Below are 20,399 nucleotides of genomic sequence, written 5' to 3'. Positions count from 1 at the left end.
CAATCATCCGCGTACTCAGAATGCATCCGTTTAGCCTTGTCCTTCACCCAACACGCCGCACAAATATGGCAAAGCCATTTCTTTTCCCCTTTAAGCATGGCGTAGTGATCTTTGGAGTGGGAGCACGAACCCTTCTGGTAATCACGGCAAAACAAAACTGCATTTGAAGAAGAGGGGGCGGGGCGCTTTTGGTCCTTTGTCTTCTTGTGTAAACCCGCGAGGGTACGATTTTCAAGGTGAAGAAATGAGTCCCCCCAGTTAAGACGGCCTCTCTCGATTTCTGATAAAACCGCCGCGTGAAAACTGCGAACGGCAGTCCATTCGTAAATGGACGCAAGATACATTAAAGCTCCCAAGTGTTCTGTGCGGTGCTTGCGTTCATGCGAAGATACTTGCGGCAACAGTAGGATAGCACTGTATCCGGCAACAAATTCCTTTAAAGTTAGCTCATCATAGCTAACGTTCTTAGATACATAACTCATACTCAATTCACTATGCGGCCATAGTTGGCGCCGTACTACACGCGTAGCAATTTTCGCCGTTTTACCGGACTTCAAGTGCCGCTTACCTCGTTCCTTTCTTGATGAACGCTCAGTTGAAGAAGAATCATCGTCGCTGTCTTCGCTTGACGTGGATTCGTCTGCTGCGGCTGCCGAGGCAGAAGAAAGACCCATTTTACTGAGTCGTTTTTCCACTTTGTGAGATAACTCTTCGAACTCACGAAGGTCGCGGGAAGAAACTTCTCTGCCGTTTTTGGAACCAATTTTCTTAGGCACCTTTCTCCCGGTCTTGCTTGTACCCGTGGCACGCGCGAGCTTGAGCTGTTCTGCCACGGTTTCCTTTTCCAACTCTTTTAACTTTTGTTTTAACGCTACTAACTTTACTTTTTGGCGGGCGTTATCCAGCGTACTCTCTTGCTTCGCTATCAAAGCCTCTAATGCTTCCGCTGTCTCATCTGGAATCTCCTCTTCGTGTCCCTCGTGGTCCTGATCCGAGAGAACTAGGGATTCTTCGGTGTCGCGCTCCGATTCACTATGATCTGTAGTATGTTTGCGAGCACTCATGATAGCGTTGTCCAGTCCGTGTAATGTCCTGTAGTTTACACGCTGTAACCGTGGCCGCAAATTGTACATAAAAGAAAATTACTCTTGTAAATAATCAAGGTACGCCCGCTAAACAATGTCAACTGAGGAACTCCCTATGGTCACATGCTATATAAACCATATCCGTTAATCAGTAACCATGATGCAGTTGACGTTGTCAAGCGTACGTAACAAATTGCGTAATACACACCTAGCTCAAATTAATTATTTTAAGCAGGGCTAAAAATATAACAATTAGAAAAAAGAATGACCACTTTTGTTTTTGTCATTTGATATTCATTGTCTCAGGAGCTAGGTTAATGGCATGTATCACCTTTATTCCCAAGGCTTTTCCCTTAAAAATTTACACACAAGGTAAAAGTTAAGATAGGTGGAGATAGATGGTTTATTTCAAAATCACATTGCAGCCCAAAGGCTGAATTAAGCAATTTTAAAATAAAAGTTTTCAAAATTAAAAAATTCAGAAGTATATTGTATAAGAGTATCAATAATAATCTTATTCGAAATAATATAAAGAAAAACATCACGCCTAACAAAGTTGTGGGAATGAGTTTCACCATTTCAGTGTATGAATCCTTGTTTATTTGAAAACTGCATGCTTTAAAGACTGTGCACGTGCCTACAGTTTATGGCTATTGGAATCCAAAATGAAAATTACGGGCAACCATGTGGCTCTTTGGAGATAATTAGGCAACAAAATACAAAACAATGTATGGCATTTTTTCCCAAATTGAAACTGAAAAACGCTGTGTATACCCTAGTAACCTTTTTAAATTTCAATAACCCTTACCAAGATCTGCTTTTCCCGCTTGGTTATAAACCATGCAAAAACATTTCTGTTTTACCAGGCAGCGCTTTTAAGAAACCTAACTTTCTTTTACCATCCAGAGGTGCAGAACGTATGCGCAGTTAAGCAAAATGAGGCACCGTCCTTAACAATTTCACTAGAAAAAGTCAAAAAATTCTGCATTTTAATTGTTAACAAATTGCTGCTAAGAGATCACTAAAGAGACTTCTAGTGCAATGTATCAGTCAGGGGTGGCGGGGGAAGGGGGGAGGGAGGGGGAGATTCTGTCTATGGCAACTTTGAAACTGAATAACCTTATAAATATTTGAGCAAACGGCCTGAAACTTTAGGACTTTTTTCAGAAATTTATCTGGGAATAACTAACATTGATGTCATCGGTCACTGTTCATTGACTTTGATGTTGCCATTGCAACCAATTTTTATAGGCCATTTTTTCAGAAAATGGAAAATCCCTGTAACTTTTATGTTAGTATTACTTTATTGGCTCTGATTACTTTTTGTTCAATTTCGGCACTTTCCTAAAGTTTTGGGTAAATCCAGAAATCCAAGGTAACACTGATTCAAGATGGCTGCCATTTGACAATCACAATGTCATTACAACATCATATGATGTCATCACTTCTTGTTGCAAAGCTCAAAGGAAACATCTTTGGACATACTATTTCTCATCCTAGTCTCATTGTCATAGCTTTACACTTGCGCAGTTATGGAAGGGGGGGGGGGGAATCTGTAGGTTGCTTGTATTTTCAAGAAAAGCAATAAGCTATTTCTTGTTTATTTAGCATTAAATACAACAATTAATACACAATTTAGTTTCTTCCTTGATGACTGGTCTCTAAAATAGAGCTTATCTAGAGAAATTTCAGTTTCAGGGCCAAAAAAGGCACAAATATGTGTGGTATTAAGGTATTTATCCTTCATGAGATTCAAAATTCTAACAAATAACAAAATTAATTGAAGTATATATTCTTGAAATTTTTTGCCAGAGAGAGGATTTTCCTTTTCATTTCCCATGCTATCCACTGAGGAGAAAGTGCTGCCTTTGCTCTGATATCTGCAAATGGTTAAACTTTCTAGTCTTCTCAGATAAGGACGATAAACTGTAGGACCCGTCTCACAACACTTTCATGTTCATAACCTTGTGGGATGTTAACGAACCCACACTCTAATAGAAAAGAGTAGGGCATGGAGTTTCCGGTGTGCTGGTCTGGTCTTTGTGTGTGCAATAGTTGGGAGTTAGTTTGCAAGGAACTGCAATAGTTCTGTTTCTTTCCCCCGTCACACTTAGTGACGAATTTAACTAAATCTGTAGCAGAGCTTTTAGCCTGAACAACAGGGGTAGTAGGAACAATTTCCAACAAAGTGCAGATCTATGCTAAACACTTGCCCTAATTTGCATTGACAGTCTTATACATGTATATGTGCCCCAAAAGCGTGACACACACAACAAAAAGTTCCTGCTTTGCTAGTTACAGAGCTTTATATTGCATGCTTTATTTTTATTTTAAGTACATGACTTTTACAACATAATATTTTTTCACATTACTGAAGTACACATTCACCTTGCAAAGTTATCAGTTGTTGTTGTTTGATCTTTCATTCCAGATTGTGGAACAGTATCTCGTAGAAGAATGGCAGTTTATTTAATGGAGGAAACAAATTGTGGTAATATATAAACCTACCTGCCTACCTTAATCTACCTACAATCCTGACCAAAAATGTTGGGACGATTTCTAAATCTCAAACAAAATACCTCCCTGCCCCCTGCTCCCGTGCAATGTCATGGTTGTCATCTTGCTGTGTTTATGTACACTCTGAGTGACTTCAGTGACTTTCAACTTTGCATGGGGGAGGGGAGGCTTCCATAAATTTGCAAATTTATGATGGCACCACCAAGCTCATGGTGACTGGTTATAGATATTGAGAACGCAGTTGTACACTGTAAATGCTATTTTCATATCTGTGCTACAAAATATTGGCCAGGATTATACCTGAGTCCCTTACAGCTTGGAGCTAACATAAACATAAAATGTAAATTTTGAATCCACATCGCTGATAGTCCATATTTTCATTGCAAAGTTATCAGCTGTTGTAAATCTTTCATTCCAGGTTGTGGGAGCAGTATCAAATGGAAGAATGACAGTGTATTTAATGGAGAAAACAAATTGTGGTAAGATGCCTCAGAGCTGCCATAAACATTAAAAATGTTTTGTGATCTTTATAGCAAGAACTGATGGAGTGATAGATTGTTTGCTCAAGCTTCCTTGATTTCTTGCCCTGGTGGATGGGGGTTTGTTGTGCAAAGCATGGTTACTAGCGTAATATTTGCAACCACCTATTTGAATGCATCTATTATTTGACAGCTACTTTATAGATTTATTCTCTTTTTAATCTTAACAAGAACTCTCTTAGACTGCCACCTACTTTAGCTACCTTGGCGCCTACACTGTACTCAATACTTGCTGAAACCCTTGGGTGGGTGGGTGGGTGAATGGTTTGTTGGTTGGTTGATGGATTAAGGGAGATTTATTGACAGGAAGATTTATCCTTTTTCAGCCCTAGGTTTGGTGACGTCTGTTATTGAGTTACCTTTTTGCCTTTATTGCTTCTAACTAGTAGCTAGTCTGGTGGCTACATACCATTTAGAAACAGACATTTTGCGATTTTACTCGTCAATCACAAAATGGCTAGGGTAATGACACCAATCGGCCTTGATCACACAAAAACTTGATAAATAAATTAATTACCATACTTTTCTGTTGTTTGTAGCTACAGTTTGAGAACTTAGTGCTTTGGACTAACATGGCAGCTGCTGCATCATCATCAGCCCTGGCGAGCTCTGAAGAGAAGACGAATGGAGCCAAGCTGAGCAGACTTCTCATCGATGGTGGAACAACAGTTCTTAGGAGTGTGTTTGATAGTTACCATCCCCCTGCAAACTTGGCGACTGGTCTCTTTGCTTCTTATTCCATTCTTAATGCACTTTTACGTCGCAGAATTCTGAATGGTCATCAGTGGGACAAGCTGTTCCCACCAGGTGGAGCCGCCCCAGACTCCAACACTTTTGATATCACTCTGTTATTCCTCCTTCTGACAAACATATGTGGACTCTCCCCTCCCCTGTCAGGTTGGCATTCTAAGCCTCCCGCTAGTGATACCTCTCATGAAGCAAACCTTGCTCGCATTAAGCTTTTCCGTAATCAGTTGTATGGTCATGTTGCAGCCACTGGTGTTGATACACCAACTTTCAATGCTCTGTGGCAGGAAATCAGTGCTGTTCTTGTGGCTCTTGGGTTAAGCCAGGCGGAAATTGATAGACTGAAGGCAGAGCGTGGTGGAGAGGAAGATTATCTTGATGCCTTACGTGCCTGGGCAGAAAGTGAAGAGGACATCAAAACACAGCTAAAGGACATACGCCAGGTTCAGAGCTCAACTCAACAGGCTGTTCAAGAGAGCAAGTTTACACTGGACCAAGTACATCAAGCTGTTACTGAAATTCGTCAGACACAACTTAACCAAGACCAGGAAGATGAAAATGTCTTAAACAAGCTTGCCAAGGTTAATACGCACATTGATATCAGCTATTACTCAGAGAGATATTTAGAAGGAACTCGTGAGTCCATCTTTGTAAAGGTGGATAGCTGGTTGAATGACAGAAATTCTGCAAATCGCGTAATGGTGATCAGCGGAAATGCAGGGATGGGGAAATCTGTTATCGCAGCTGAGATGTGTAAAAGAATGCAAGAAGCTGGCAGACTGTCAGGGAGCCACTTCTGTCATCATGATAAGGCGCGCCACAGGAATCCCAAGATAATACTGCAATCCTTAGCGACCCATTTGTCCAGCTGTCTGCTAGAATACAGGAAACATCTCGTGGCACAGTTGTCTAGAAATTTAGTTTTAGATATTAATGACATGGAAGTGGCTGATTTGTTTGAATTGCTTTTTGAATTACCTCTAAGCAAATTAGAGGAACCTGGTTTTAATTTCCTTGTGGTAATGGATGCTTTAGATGAAAGTGAATACCAAGGACGGAATAACCTTGTAGACGTGATCGCCAAGTACTTTAACAAGCTTCCACTTTGGATTCGATTCCTCGTGACAACACGACCTGAAATAAACATTGTGGAGAAGCTGAAAAGTCTGCAACCCTTACTGCTGGAGCCAAATGATGAAGAGAACTTGAAGGACATTCACATTTACTTTGAACGTCAGCTAAGCGACATATTACATGCTGAAAATCATGATCTGATTTTGGAAGAGCTTGTTGAGAAGTCAGAGGGAGTCATCTTATGTGCTCAGTTTCTGGTCGATTTCATAAAGAAGAATTTTTCAATTTTGACATTAGAACAGCTCGACAGCACCTTACCATCAGGTATTTCATCTGTTTACCAGTCTTATTTCAAGCGTCTGGAGACTGAACTTTGTAAGGAACTGAAGATTACTGAAGATCAATTTTTCAGTTTGTTAAGTTCGATCACGGTTTCAAGAGAGCCACTACCCCTCGGTTTCGTTTCAAAGCTGTTGTTCCCCAGCACCTTATCGCCAGCTGTCCAGCGAAAAGTGAACCAAGCCACTGCATGCATCTCGTCACTTTTACCTGTTCACGATGGTTGTATTCACTTCTTTCACAAGTCAGTCAAAGACTGGCTGACGAACAAGACATTCTACGGGCAGCACAACTTCAATGTGAACAATAGTGTAGGCCATTGGATCCTCTCCCGGCTTTGTATTGATGAATTTGATGATGTTAAACGAAAAGGAGCGGATGCCTCGGCACAGCCGTTTAGTCACACCACAAAGTATGCCTTGCAACATGGTGTTCAGCATATGCTACAGTTGAATGAGGATGCGAGATCGTACAGCCTTGATGAAGTTGCTAGCTATGTGCTTGACATAGAGCTTGTGTATGCAAAGCTGTGTGTAAACAGTACAACAGCCTCTGAAGATATCCTTTGTATTATGAGGCAAGAAGATTTGAATTCCCTTTCTGTTGAAAAGCAGAACGCCCTTGGAACCTTCTTGTTCCTTTTAAAGAAGCACAAGACAACGCTAGAAGAATTTCCTTTCACTATCTTTCAAACTCTGTTAAATGAAGGAGGTCCTGGACTAACTTCTGAAGCATCCAAGCTTTTGGATGCTAAGTATTCTAATTTATCATACCTGGAATATTTGGACAAGAATGATCTGCGTGGAGCTGTTCAAACCACATTCTCTTGTTTATCTCAAGTGGCCTGTTTTGATGTGTCACCACAGTCAGACTACATGGTATGCGAATGTCGTGATGGAACCATTCAGCTGTGGTCACTCCGTAGTGGCCAGCTAATATGGAAACGTCCAGTCGTCTTCACGAAGCGGTACTCGTCACGCCATCATGTATTTAGAACGTATCAAGGACCAGGGCCCTTTTTGTCAACTTTTCAAATGAGTGAATTTTCCCTGTTATATTTTCGCTCTGTTGTTTTTCACCCAACTAAGGATGTCATCTTACCAGGAGTCTTAGACCATGCCTATACTTTTGACGGAGACCTGAATCCTTTTTTTCCTGAAAGCAAGTGCAGTTTCACTGTTTGTTCAATTTCTGGCGACAAGATATTGACTGATCGTCCTTATCATGCTCAATACCTTGTCATGTGGAGTCTGACGGATGGCAGAGAGATAAGTCGCCTCAAGCGAGATGAAGATGTTTTATCTTTTGCGTGGTCCCAAGATGGACGGCTACTTGCAATTTCCCATTCTTCTGGTTCTGTTTGTTTGGTTGATGTTATGAATGGTTTCAGAACACTAGCAGAAACGACTATCTCAAACGCATGCGGGATGATAAAATTTTCCCCTGACTATCGATTTCTCTTTTGTAGGCAAATTACAGTACGGGGTAAATGGGAAGACCGCCGTTTTTGTTTAAGTGTCAATATGGAGAACCATGAAACTTTTTCTTTAGACGTTTCTTCTAACAGTGTTTACTATGAACCTTGGAAAATTGAAGCCCGGACGGAGGGTGGTTTTGCTTTAGGGGATCCAATTTGTTGTTCACCCGTTCACGTATTTGTTGAGGAGCCGTCAGTGGCGTTTGTGCTAAATCAACATTCTGTGTTGAGGAGTTATCCTAGTCGTGGTTATATAACTATGTTCTCTCTTGATGAACTGACGAAAGACAGAGATAGTTACGGTAGAAATACAGATATTGTGAAAAAGCTCGTATTTTCTATAAATGGTGAAACTGTTTATGTTCTGAGTGAAAATACGGCAGAAGGAGACAACCTTACAGCTTGGGACGTTTCAACTGGGAAGCCAAAAGGAAGGAAAAGAGAGCTCAGTGAACTTGAATGTCTGTGTTGCCCTGTGGCTGTAATACAAGGTATTCTGTTCATACCCGGCTGGAACACTGTTGAGTTATGGAATTTTGAGTTATCTTGGTGCATCCGACGGTGGACGTTGAGAGAATTCCAGGTAATCGGGGAGGTCATCCCAATTTCAGACGAACGCGTAGTATGTACGGAATGGGGCCGAGCGATTATTCTGGATACCACTAGGAAAGTCGGCGTAACAGCAACTAAATGTTTTTCCGGAAAGTTTGTTGCATTTAATAGTAAATGCCAACTTGTAATTTGTGATGGCGGCGTCTTGCGCTCAATCCAAGGTGCAGTCACTATCTGGGAGAAGCCCTTTTTTCCTCTCTATTCTTCATTACATCGCCTGTCGTTGATAAGGAAGTTCTCTCCCACGGAAGAGTTTCTTGTGATTTCTGGCACTACTGATAATGATAAGTATACACCAGGGGTATACGTTCTCGATGCACTGTCAGGAAACACGCGTCACATACTCTGTAAAGCCAAAGAGCTAAATGATTTAAAATTTGTCAGTGATGAAGCATGTGTTATTAACACTCATGATCCTTCATGTGGTTTCCGTCTTCAATTGTTTAACTTTAGATCAGGGGATCTACTAAGTCTGCTAGACATTCACTCGGAGATGCAAGTACCTGCGTTGGGAAGTTGTCCCAGAGAGGATCTCATCGCCATTGGCCTAATCGGCAGTGAAGTAAAGTTCAAACTCATTCAAGTGAAGTTGCCAGGGACGACTAAAAACAACAGGAGAAACAAAAGATTAGCTCTCACTCATGATGAGAAGACTCTAAATGAATCCCGCCATTGATACGGGCTGTTGGTGTGTATTTCAACTCCTTTATTTCTTTACAATGAATCTTCTGCAACTGAATGTTGGAGATTATTGCATTTTTTTAACATACAAATACATTTTTACGCCGCATCAGTTCATGCTACGTGCCTTACTACCCCCCCCCCCCCCCTCACCCCCTCCAAATGAGAGGCACACTTTCAAATGGTGGTGCTCTTTTCAATGTCATATTTTCAAACTGGTCGCAAGCCCCGTTTATTGTATCCGCTCCTCCACCGCTTCGCATTGAATGCATGCTCAGAAACAAATGTTGGAACTCTTTTAGAAAGACAAAGGGTATGTTAATCCTTTAAACCCCTGATGCAAATGACATGTTTTTCCAAATCAGCAAACACAGGTTTTGTAACCGCGAAAATATACCATTTCTAAGCTACAAATCAGCCTATTTCTAAAATTGTATCAGCATTTATGAAGGAACTTGAGAAAAAAATTTAAAGCGCAAAAATGAAAAACTTCAAAACAGTGCAAATTATATCTCCTTACGTATTAAGCATACCCTAAATAGTACACAGAGTAATGTGACATAAGTCTTGCATTCCGTGTGTATTAGGGAAAAGAAATTGAAAACTTGTAAATGTGGTGAATCATATCATTAATACTGTAGGAGGTAGTTTTTATGACTTTAATTTAATGAGCCGATCTTTACAAGACAATTTTGTTGGCCCAAATTCAACAAATGTACCTTCACAAAGTTATGGCATTGTGCGCCACTTAAAAATTAAAAGGAGTCAAATACTAGTGAACAGCAGATGTCAGGCAACCAAACCTTAGCTTTCGATTGGCCAACAGAAATCAGGTCTCGGTCTGTTTTTAGGAAAATTTGATTTCTTCCCTCACAATTTTAAGCTTCACCTCGGTGTTAAAACCTGTGAAACTCATAGCTGACGTATAAAAGCAATGGAAACAAAAACGACAAAACAATACAGGAAAGGAAAACAATAACCTACAATACAAAGAAAAACCTGTGAGGTTTCTACACCGATGTAAACACCAGGACGTTGGTTTATAGTTATTAAAATAGTGGTTCTGTTTGGTTGCGTTATAGGGACGAGATGGGATCAAGCATCCAGAGTGAGCAGTGACTGACGGTTGTCATTTTGGAGTGAATTCCATCACTGGACAACACAATGCTGTTAAGTGTTTTTCAGAGGCAAAAATAGATAATTTTTTGGACTTTAAAGCAAGTGCATTCCTGTCACTTACAGAGCCAAGCTTAAGTCATGTTTTGTGGTTCTCACTTTTGAGTAATGTTGAAATCCAAACATTTTACAGCATAATAAACAGCAGTGCTGTTTATAATGCTGTACAACCTGGTTCTAACTTTTGAGTCTGTGGATGAAATCCTAAAGTGTGACCATTCAAATGAAAGCTGCTGAGCAGTACTTTCCTGTGGTGCTGTTTATTATGCTTTACAAGGTGGTTCTAACTTTTGAGTCTGTGGATGAAATTCTAAACTGTGACCATTCGAATGAAAGCTACTGAGCAGTCCTTTGCTGTGGTGCCGTTTTATTTTACTGCACAAGGTCGTTTTAATTTTTGAGTCTGTGGATGAAATCCTAAAGTCTGACCATTCAAATGAAAGCTACTGAGCAGTACTTTCCTTTGGTGCTGTTTATTATGCTGAACAAGGTGGTTCTAACTTTTGAGTCTGTGGATGAAATTCTAAAGTGTGACCATTCAAATGAAAGCAGTCCTTTCCTCTATGTTACCCTTTTTGTATTTTGCCTTCTCATTCTGTAGACGAAATTCTCTGACATAAACCGCCTTCACATGATAGCACTATATGTTAACAACAGACTAAGACAAGTTTGTTCTTTACTGTGGTGCTACATCTTTCAGTTTGGAAACGAAATTTTTTTGAATTTTTGGCCACCAAGGAAGTCATTGAAAAATTACATGTTATATGCCAACGAAGATAACTGAGTTCTTTATAGTTTTTAGGCATTTTATTGGGACGTGTATTTAATTGATAGGAAAAAGTTGCTTGTAATAGTTGACCGTACTACAACTAGTGACATGTTGTCACACTTTTGCCTTGACACGTCTGATTCTCTTTCCCATCATTCAATGCTGTTAAGAAACTTAAATGCGCTGCAAAAGACTTCGCGTTCCTCGCGCTATCCAATATTGCACAGGGGGGGGGGGGGGGGGGCGGGGAGGGGGAAAGAGATTGGGCGGTCGAACGATTTATGGCATTGGTTGTAGTTCAGGGCCAAGTTGTTTCAACGCCAATTAATGCTAATCCCCTGATTTAAAGTTAGTTTAAGTCAAAACTCGGAGACGAGACCAAAATCTTTTGGAAACATCCTTACTGGTTAGCAATTAAACAGGGATCAAAGTTCACATCAACCCAGGAGTAGCATAATCGGCCTTTGAACAACTGGACCCAGAAGATTAAGGAAATCAGCAAAATTAGTGTTACGTCTGCTGAAATTGGATATACAGATGTAATACATAGGATTGGTAATTTTAACAATACTAAGTAGTTTAATCTTAGGACAAGCAATCGTTCATTTTTGTATGTAGTCAAACCAAGAAAACGAACTTGTCTTTGCAAAGGAGCCACGATTAAGAACAATATTGATTAGCTTATTTTGTTTTTCATGTTGTACATGGGTTCTTTTAATTCTTTTAATGTTTTTTGACAGCTTGAATTGATAACAGTTATCTTTAACTGAGCTGCTATCCTGTATCTCTCTTATATTATGACAATGATGACAATGATTATGATTATTGTCTAAAGTGTTAACCGAAAAGTAGGTAAAAGAATGTTCTCGGTCAGGTTAATAGTCCGTGTTAATAATAATAATACGTAGTTTGTTTTTAGTGCTTAAGATTATTCTAGGATTTAAGGAGGACTCAAATTCTATAGTTTATAAAAGTGATATTTTTGTTATTAATTTTTGTTTTCTAAATTGTAACGAGAGAGCATTTTAAAATACAATTAACTAGGAAAATATTTAAGTGAAAATTCATCGTGTCGAAATCATCGTGACAAAGTTATAAGTAATGATATTTGGTCAAGTAATTTATGCTGGAAAAAGTGTGAGAATACGACACTTGATAAAACCATCGAAATCCTCCGGCTGGAAGAGTATTCTCTTACAACTGGTTGGAGGAAAACCACAGTCTTGATATCAGAAGGTCAGAGTTGATTGAACCTTTTGAGATTGGCAACCAAAGATCAGCTCTTTCAATTTGATGGAACACTATATGAACAGGACGACGTCGTTGGGATGGGCTCACCGGTTGTGCCTCTTATGGGTAATGCCTTCTTGTGCTCTGCAGAAGAGAAGCTGGAGCGTGAAAACAAGATGCCAGAATTGTAAGAACATTGTCTTACAACTGGTTTGACGAAAACCCACAGTCTAGATATCAGCAGGTCAGATCTGTTTGGACTTTTGACATTGGCAACCAAAGATCAGCTCTTTCAATTTGATAGAACACTATATGAACAGGACGACGTCGTTGCGATGGGCTCACCTGTTGCGCCTCTTATGGGTAATGCCTTCTTGTGCAGAAAAGATGCTGGAGCGAGAAAACAAGATGCCAGAATTTTACAGGAAATACGCCAATGATACCTTAGCTACATTTCCTAATACAGTTACTCCAACAGCCTTCCTGTTAACCCTTAACGGTTGTCACTCCTCTGTACAATTCACAATGTAGATTGCATCTAACAACAAGCTGCCGTTCGTGGGCATGCCAGTAACAGAGAAGAAAGGCTGCCATCTTACAACAAGAAAACCAACGAACACTGATTTCCGTCCTCCTTCACTATCAGGGCCTTTGTCAATGAGCGTTACAAGAGATCTCTACTAAAGACTATGTTGAACTGGGCGTGTCGCCATTCATCATTGTGGGATTTATTCTCAACGAATGTGAACACACCCCGAGAATCCAATCAACTCGCGAATATCGCCACGTTTGTAAGATCAGTTCAATGCGATCAAAATCCTAATCAGGCTGACGCAGGAGTGAACAAAACCGTCCGAACAGCCTTACCCTTTTAAGACCAGGGATCCATGCCGATGCTGTTTGCGAGCAACTAAAAGATCTTGGAAAGAAAAGTCCGAAACGATATACAACTGACCAGTGTACACCAGTCCTAAAATTGGTAACATGCTTAAGATAGAAGAGACTGCTCTGGTCATCAATCAATGTGTTGTATACGTTTCAAATGTGATTAGTCCGATGCTGGCTGTGCCGGCTGACCATACGCTATACCTGACCATACTGATCTCTCCCAGCGCATAGAGGAGCAAAAATCTTCAGCTGTTCAGTGGCAAGCATGTGAAAAATCACGGAGTCAAGACCCAAGTTGAGCTGACGAACAAGTTTTCCGCGCTAGAAAAGTGCAAAGTAAAACTAGATTGTCTAATCCACAAGATGCTACTCGTTCAAGTCAAGAAGACCAACACTGAACAAATGGCAGGACTCATTTCGCGCAACGTTTTCACTTAAATTGCTTCACCAACTGTCATATTTTTATAACCCTGAAAATGAAGTCATGATGACCTCGAAACGTCGGAATTTCTCGCTTATTTTCGTTATTACGCCAATTATATATAGTTTTCTTTTAATTGATGATTGCAAATTTTGTAATGCAGGTCAGCTACCCTGCCTAAATATAGTTACTGTTCATCAGTTTAATGAACGGATTTAGATTAAGTAGAACAGAGTTATGTGCGTAAGTGGGATAACTTCTGATTTCTTACAGGAACGCTGATTTATGCGTTTGTAGTTTTTGTCCAGTAAATAGAATAGTTGAGTTTTATCTTCCTAAACTAAAGATATTTTGATGGGTTTGAGGGTACGTTTTTCGTCTACACTAGCGCATGCGTACTACAAAGTTTGTTAAGGGTTTAGTTATCAACTAAAGGTACACAATTCAGATTTAACAGTAAGATCGATTTTATAAATTAGGTCGCTAAGTTCTTAAAGAACAGAGTATGATTCTCTTTTCTACTTTGAATAAATAATTATTATGTAATGTGTACGTACACTATTTTATTATTAATGTAATGACACAGGACTCAAGCCTTTGCTTAACAGAATACTCTGTATTAATATTTGTTTAGATAAATTAATAAAGTGATAAAATAGATTATGCCTGCTTGTAGAAATGTTTGCACTGTATTTTTCATATCTATGTACACGGGTGAGACATATGTATAAGTAAATCTTATGGACACGCGGGACACTAATTTTCAGCGAGATTCTTGATACAGAAAGCAGCGTAAAGCTTGCGTTTTGATTGGTCTAGAGGAGTAAAGTACAGACGGACGAATGACGTCATGAGAATGTTAGCCAATCTCAAGCCTTGTTAAGGCGTTTAGTTTCTAAAGAAATTACGGTGCTGGGTCGTTAAGGAGTAGAAACGAATGCTTAGTTTACCAACTGAATTAATAACTGAAGGTAAATTGGCTACCGTAAAGAGATTCGAGTGCTGACGTTTCGAGCGTTAGCCCTTGATCTAAGCGAAATGATTCGATCTGACGAAAGACTAACGCTCGAAAGGTCAGCACTCGAATCTCTTTACCGTGACCAAATTATTAGTCATCAACTTTGCTGTTAAAAGTGTACATTCGTTTCAAGCCTTATTTACCTTACATTAGCCAATAGGCGTTCACTCTTGTCTCTCAGAGGATAAATGGTACCTTCACCATGTTTCAGTAAAATACTTGAGCAGACTGCTCTGCAACACAGTGACTTAAAACAGACAACGCTCGTGTGTGACGTAAAAGAAGCGTTCAGGAAAACGCGCGCACGAGTCACAGGTTACCCACCCGGCTGGAGTCTTGAGTTTCTTGTCTAATGAAACACGATATACAAGGGTGGGTCTCAAACAGCAGACGTTTAGAGGCAAGGCCTCCATCAACATCCGTGTGTGAGCCACAAAGGAATCTGCCTCGATCAGTGAGACCTTATCAACTGAAAAGACGGAGGGGGAGGGAGAAAGGGAAGGCGGCTGTTAGGTTTCTTACCTTCTAGGTAGCTCGTTACCTCAGTGAGGTGAGAAACTAAGCTAGGCCGGTATTCATGTCTCCTTGGCTCAAAAACTGACTTTGATATATAGAAAATGGCTCTTAAAATTATAGTGGTTGAATTGCCTAACTCACCGTCAGGAGCCATATTAAGCACTGTTCTGTCTGCACGTTTCCGTTTCACATTTGAGAGCAGCTGACAGCCCTCTACCCAGAGATTTATTCCTCTATCAAAACAAACCATACACACGCCACATATACAGTTTTTTTTATTCCAGACCATTAAAAACATCGGGTACAAACCGCCAATTACATGGTTTCTGTTAGCACCGTCATTATCTGCATATGAATAACATAGGCAACAGCAAAAATTCTCTTTACTGGACTCCGACACAAATCGACTACAAAATCTAGTCGGAGTCATATAGTTCACTCCTAAAGATCAGTTCAACTTTTTACTACTTTTTTTATGTCAATAGACACCACTATCATCGATTTACTTTTAGATTATTCTAGCTTATGTTATTGCACGTATAGTTGCCATTTTAAATTATATTTAAGGTTCTAAAAAGGAGTCCGAAATTTGATCCTTCTGTGAATCTGCCCCGGTGGGGGACAGGACGAGTCAAGAGAAGTGAAAAAGAAATAATAGGAAATAATATCCCAAAACGACGGCATTTGGAGATTTTCCGTCGCTAACTCGAGACGCTCGGCTAAACGTGGGCTGTCAGAGGGAATGGAGACAACAGCAAGTATTCAAGATTCAGCAAACAACCATGTACGTTTTCCTTATCCCTTGCCCTTTATCTCAAGAGCTCGTGTTTGAGCGGGGAAAAAGGAACAATCACCACGCAGGGAGCGCGCTTCCTCGCTCAATGGCGGCCGAAGAAAATTCTAATTCCCAAGAGAGGGCAGATTAGATGCCTGTCGCTTGCGCAGATTGGTCAACCAAGGGGCAGACTTCACAGATTTATGAGGATCACGTGAGACGCAGGTTCAGTGCGTCGACTGGTGGTCTATCTAGATATGTTTTGTGTTCATCAGAGATGTGAAACATGGCTGGTCTTTGGTGAGATGAGCACTGGGCGTCGGCGGTTGCCTTCTGAGAGAGGACGGCTGCGTGATCGTCATCACTGTATGGCGTCTCCAAGCGCTTTAGAAGATTTTGTACCTATAAAATGAAGAGACGGCGATCAATCAAGTTCAGTAGCCAGTGATTGGAGTTGAATCCAAACAATTAGTGAGAATTCAGGCCTAACAAATTTTTATCAACAAATTTTTCGAAATGGATTTAATTATGAAAGTTAACGCTAAGGGAGAACGACGTTTCGACCGTCCGACGGTCATTTTCAAGTTCAAGATGAGAAGTAAAAAAACCTCTCGAAGATCAATCAGTCGCAACTTCAAAAAGCAACTTTAAAATCCTGAAAAAGTGACAGAACAAACTCGACTGCTTGATCTTCAAGATTTTTTTTTTATTCGCGACCTAAAGCCGAAACTGAACAAACAATGCGACTCGATCCGCGCGAAGTTATTTGTTTAATACCTTTTATCGTTTTTAGCGTTCCTATCTATTTAACATTCACGCTATTATTTTCTTATATTGTTTAGATGTGAATATCTTACAGTCAATATCTCATTAGTTATTTCACAATTGTATATAAGCACATGCCAATTTTTACTTCTCATCTTGAACTTGAAAGTGACCGTCAGACGGTCGAAACGTCGTTCTCCTTAAGCGTTAACAAATTTGTCCGTAAGAAAAGTGTGATCGAGGTAGGGGGGAGAGGTGTGTGTGGAAACGGCAAAGAGGAAGGTGCGGGAGGTGGGCAAAAAAATGTGTCTTAACGGTTCCTGTGCATTTCCCTGGATTTCTACATCTCACCCTAGGCCCCCCCCCCCCCCCCACTCCCCTCCCACCCTCTTCCCTTCCCACAGGAGTCTATTACGGCATGTATCGAAGGCTCTTTTTGCACCCACTTTTTGCAGATTACTTACCACGGAGAAATCCCCATTTTCCGCTGCCTCTATGGCTCTCTGGGCGATGTAACTTCTTAAAACGAATCTGTAGAGAAAAATATCGGCATTTACTGAGGTAAAAAGGAACACCGCACAAAAGAAAGATTGACATTCGCGTACCCTGTTAAATATACTTTGTTCCGCACATTTAAAAACCTGATAGTGCATTTTTAGATGAGATGTAATATTAGTCCGTCGTATATCATCTCTGGCTTTTATTACGTGTCTTCAAGAAAGCGTCTTGTACTCAGACAATACGAGGCACTGAGTGCAAAGACCCTTTTCTAGGACCTGTACAGGGTTGCATAAGCATCTTACGATAAGTAGCAGTTTTCTGCAAGCATTCTCTGTTTTCCCAAGGATTTTCTTGAGAGTTAATATTGGATCACTCGACTGCAGGCAGTTTGGTGAGGATAAGGAACATGAATTGAGAAAGACAAAATCCTCTGAATCTAGCCTGCGAGCAAACTCTTTATTAGGTCAGTTGCGAGAGGATTGGGGCGGGGGCGGGTGAAGAAATTCTCTTGCGGTTCGCCTCGCCCGCCGCTTGCGCCCCAAATACATATCCCCATGAGTCCCTAATTGCAGAGCTTGGTTGCAGGCTACTTCCGATTCAGAAAACTCCCCCTTACCCCAAGATGCTTTATCAAACCGGGCCCCAGATCAAAGACTGTGATATCCGCAAAGCACGTATCTACATTTATATTTATGTATTTAGGACTCCAATGCACAGTTCTCCTTTACCTTGGGTTGTTGGACCTCATTATTTTGACTCTTTCTTGGTTCACCTGCGAACGCAGAGGATAGAAAGAGAATGTTTTGTGTTGCTGGAGGTAACTGAATTTGATGGACCAATCAGAGACAAATGTATTCTATGAGCATCACGCTAGTTGAGACACAAGCTGAACACGCAACAGGCCAGCCTCGTTCTCGGGTCTTTACGTGCTGAAGCTCGACTAGTGACGTCATAAGATTACGTGCCAACGACAACTGGAAGCGAGGCTAGCAACACAAAAAGTTTATCGCAGCGCGGGAAAAAGGCGACTTTTGAAACTCAACATGAACGCAATCACTTCACTGACTTTTCATTGACCAGCAAAGACAAGTCCTTTGGCAATAGAGCCAGCGACAAATCCACAGAAATCAACTCCTTTGCAAATTAGTTTTGGAATGACATTACCTTTGCTGAGCAGTGAAACTCTTTGGAAACCTAATGGCTAGCCGGAAATAAATTCCCTGATTTAGAATTTCCCTCAGTTTATCCAAATTTTCTGACTTTTTACCAACGTTGAAAAACAAGATGTTTTTCTCTGACTTTTCCATGACCGTGGCAACCCTGGGTCGAAGTTGAAAAACCGGTGCGTAGAAAGACAAACACAGGAAAGAAAACCGAGATATCTCAACAAAAATATGAGGTAATGACATCCCCTAAAACTGCTGTCACAATAGAATAAATGTGATTGTCTTCACTGAAAACTTAAAAAGATTTAAATGAAATGCTTCTTGCATGACGTTCAAGAGTTTAATTAGAATTCTGACTAAAATATTTAGCGTCAATTGGTGCTGTCTAGATAGCAGGGGCAGTGCCAAAAAACAAACCAGCTTACCTCCTCCGCGTTCCGTTGGTCGCACTCCTTATCAAGACGAATCCTAACAAACACAAACTACAGTTTAAGTTCTCTCAGTCATAAAGAGCTATAAACAAAATAATTCCTGTTGAATATAACAACAACACTTTATTAAAACTGTTGTTGTTATATTCAACAGGAGATCGACAGGAGACCGAGACAACCGAAGCCGCTTTGGGGATAGTTAAACAATAGATATGTTGGAAACTAAGGACCACTTTTCAGACTGATCGCAGTTCTTCTTCCGAGTTGGTTTTTCTTTCTAACGGTGAATCCGTAATCCACCGAAAAAATATGGCGACTGGCACATTTACCCACAATTCAAAGCGTAAGAAAACCCTTTAAAAACGCTCATAAAAACCGCGCACAGAAAAGTTCTAAAAACTTCAAACCTAGCATACAGAATGTTGTCAGTACAGGGACGAATTTCGCGAGAAAAAAAAATGATTTTCTATGTTCCTACTGGCTGTTTTAGGTTCGCAAGGTTTTTGTGGTAAAATGTACAACTGCCATATTTGTCCATACGCCGGGTGGATTCGAGTCTCACTCAACTCTCTAGGAGAAAAAAGAGAGACTCTCTGTCTAAAAACCATGTTCCCAGGATTTTCTCTCCTTTTCCCCTCCCTCCACTAAGAAGGGAAAAAAATAGGAACAAAGATGGTTGTTTGTCTTAGAATTAGGAGAGGAAAGGTCTTCTCGATATCGACCCCTTCTTCCACAGTACAATCTGAAACGAAACAAGGAAAAAAAAAACCCACAAAGTATCCTAAATTGCCGAGTATTACAGAATCATGCTCACTTGTATGTCTGGATCCACTCCGTCCATAATTTCCTGTCCTTTTTCTCCTTTTCTTCCTGAGTTAACATCTGAATAGAACGGCATAAGCACAGCAATAACATTATGATAAATGAAGTATTTTCTTGATTTAAAACCCATATTCACGCATTCTTATCACCTCGCCTTTCCATAGCACTCGAAATCCGCCGCAATTATTTTAAAGGGTGATACCATTTCGGTGAAAGTTGGTATGTGAAAAGGTAAGCGATTGAACCTCCAGGTGAAGCCTCACCCTTTGAATCTTTATCTCATAGAGTCCCTTATTTTTCTTAGGGATAGTAAAGCGAGGAAACCACACGCGCGCGCGCGAAGCTTGCTTCCCGCGAGGAATTTTCGCGTGCGCTCTTGTCTTATCCCTCAGCAAAGTGACTGTTCCTTAGTCTACAAAGCCATTTGTTTCCTGAGATGTCTGCCTGGAGCGATAAACAACGAAAGAAACACCTCTCTAAGGTAAAGGACACCAGCTGGGCTCGTCCCGGCCACATTACCATGTTTGTCTGTAACTAAACTCTCTGAAAGTTAAAACTAACACACTAACACTCGACGTAGCAAGGCATGTCCCACCTTTAGGCGTCTGATTTTTTCCTTGCGCGTTTTATCGTCCTGTAAGTGTTTTTCAGCTTCCTTTTCTAAGTGAGATATCACATTTGGAGTTGATCGCCACACGTCTCGAGACATGACCATCAGACTACTGTAAACGAATAACAGAATACTATGTGAACATCCGGGAGGGGGTGGGTATATCACTAAAATGGACGCTGCGCCCGTCATCACCCATGGCAAGTTTTCGGGTTGTCGAATAAAACGTGTCCGCTACAT

General features: G+C 40.6%; 5 protein-coding genes across 9 annotated transcripts in view; 3 read left to right on the top strand and 2 right to left on the bottom strand.

The window, feature by feature from the left end:
- Positions 1 to 1,133, bottom strand: part of LOC146457649 (uncharacterized) — a 1,155-nt gene extending 22 nt beyond the window's left edge. Inside the window, exon 1 of the mRNA XM_085091697.1 lies at positions 1 to 1,133. This exon is cut by the window's left edge and continues 22 nt beyond it. Within this exon, the coding sequence (XP_084947823.1) occupies positions 1 to 1,133 (1,133 nt within the window).
- The window catches only part of LOC146457648 (uncharacterized), a 103,105-nt gene extending 88,890 nt beyond the window's left edge, over positions 1 to 14,215 (top strand). Inside the window, exon 6 of the transcript XR_014858403.1 lies at positions 13,921 to 14,215. The gene's annotated coding sequence lies outside the window, so the exon portion shown is untranslated. The remainder of the gene's footprint in view (positions 1 to 13,920) is intronic.
- The window catches only part of LOC146457647 (uncharacterized), a 103,033-nt gene extending 88,818 nt beyond the window's left edge, over positions 1 to 14,215 (top strand). For 2 of the 4 annotated variants that reach the window (XM_085091597.1, XM_085091598.1), the window contains exons 2-4: positions 4,021 to 4,081; positions 4,681 to 9,078; positions 10,154 to 14,215. In XM_085091597.1, the coding sequence (XP_084947723.1) occupies positions 4,714 to 9,066 (4,353 nt within the window). In that variant the 5' untranslated portion in view covers positions 4,021 to 4,081; positions 4,681 to 4,713 and the 3' untranslated portion in view covers positions 9,067 to 9,078; positions 10,154 to 14,215. Of the gene's footprint in view, positions 1 to 3,516; positions 3,577 to 4,020; positions 4,082 to 4,680; positions 9,079 to 10,153 lie in introns of all 4 variants that reach the window. The other 2 variants (XM_085091596.1, XM_085091599.1) reach the window with 2 other exon arrangements.
- Positions 1 to 14,215, top strand: part of LOC146457646 (uncharacterized) — a 38,101-nt gene extending 23,886 nt beyond the window's left edge. The window contains exon 3 of the mRNA XM_085091587.1: positions 11,326 to 14,215. The gene's annotated coding sequence lies outside the window, so the exon portion shown is untranslated. The remainder of the gene's footprint in view (positions 1 to 11,325) is intronic.
- The window catches only part of LOC146457645 (protein adenylyltransferase SelO, mitochondrial-like), a 52,200-nt gene that overhangs the window by 14,461 nt on the left and 17,340 nt on the right, over positions 1 to 20,399 (bottom strand). Inside the window, exons 13-18 of one of the 2 annotated variants that reach the window (XM_085091603.1) lie at positions 20,145 to 20,271; positions 19,542 to 19,609; positions 18,722 to 18,764; positions 17,859 to 17,902; positions 17,094 to 17,160; positions 15,348 to 16,266 (exon numbers count right to left, since the gene is read on the bottom strand). In XM_085091603.1, coding sequence (XP_084947729.1) covers positions 16,075 to 16,266; positions 17,094 to 17,160; positions 17,859 to 17,902; positions 18,722 to 18,764; positions 19,542 to 19,609; positions 20,145 to 20,271 — 541 coding nt within the window. In that variant the 3' untranslated portion in view covers positions 15,348 to 16,074. Of the gene's footprint in view, positions 1 to 15,347; positions 16,267 to 17,093; positions 17,161 to 17,858; positions 17,903 to 18,721; positions 18,765 to 19,541; positions 19,610 to 20,144; positions 20,272 to 20,399 lie in introns of those variants that run through there. The other variant, XM_085091602.1, reaches the window with a different exon arrangement.

This window comes from Pavona decussata, unplaced genomic scaffold (assembly GCF_977016875.1).
Source record: "Pavona decussata unplaced genomic scaffold, jaPavDecu1.1 SCAFFOLD_238, whole genome shotgun sequence".
Lineage (NCBI taxonomy): Eukaryota > Metazoa > Cnidaria > Anthozoa > Scleractinia > Agariciidae > Pavona > Pavona decussata.
The sequence above is the reverse complement of the archived record's forward strand: the minus strand, read 5'-3'. Positions and strand labels throughout refer to the sequence as shown.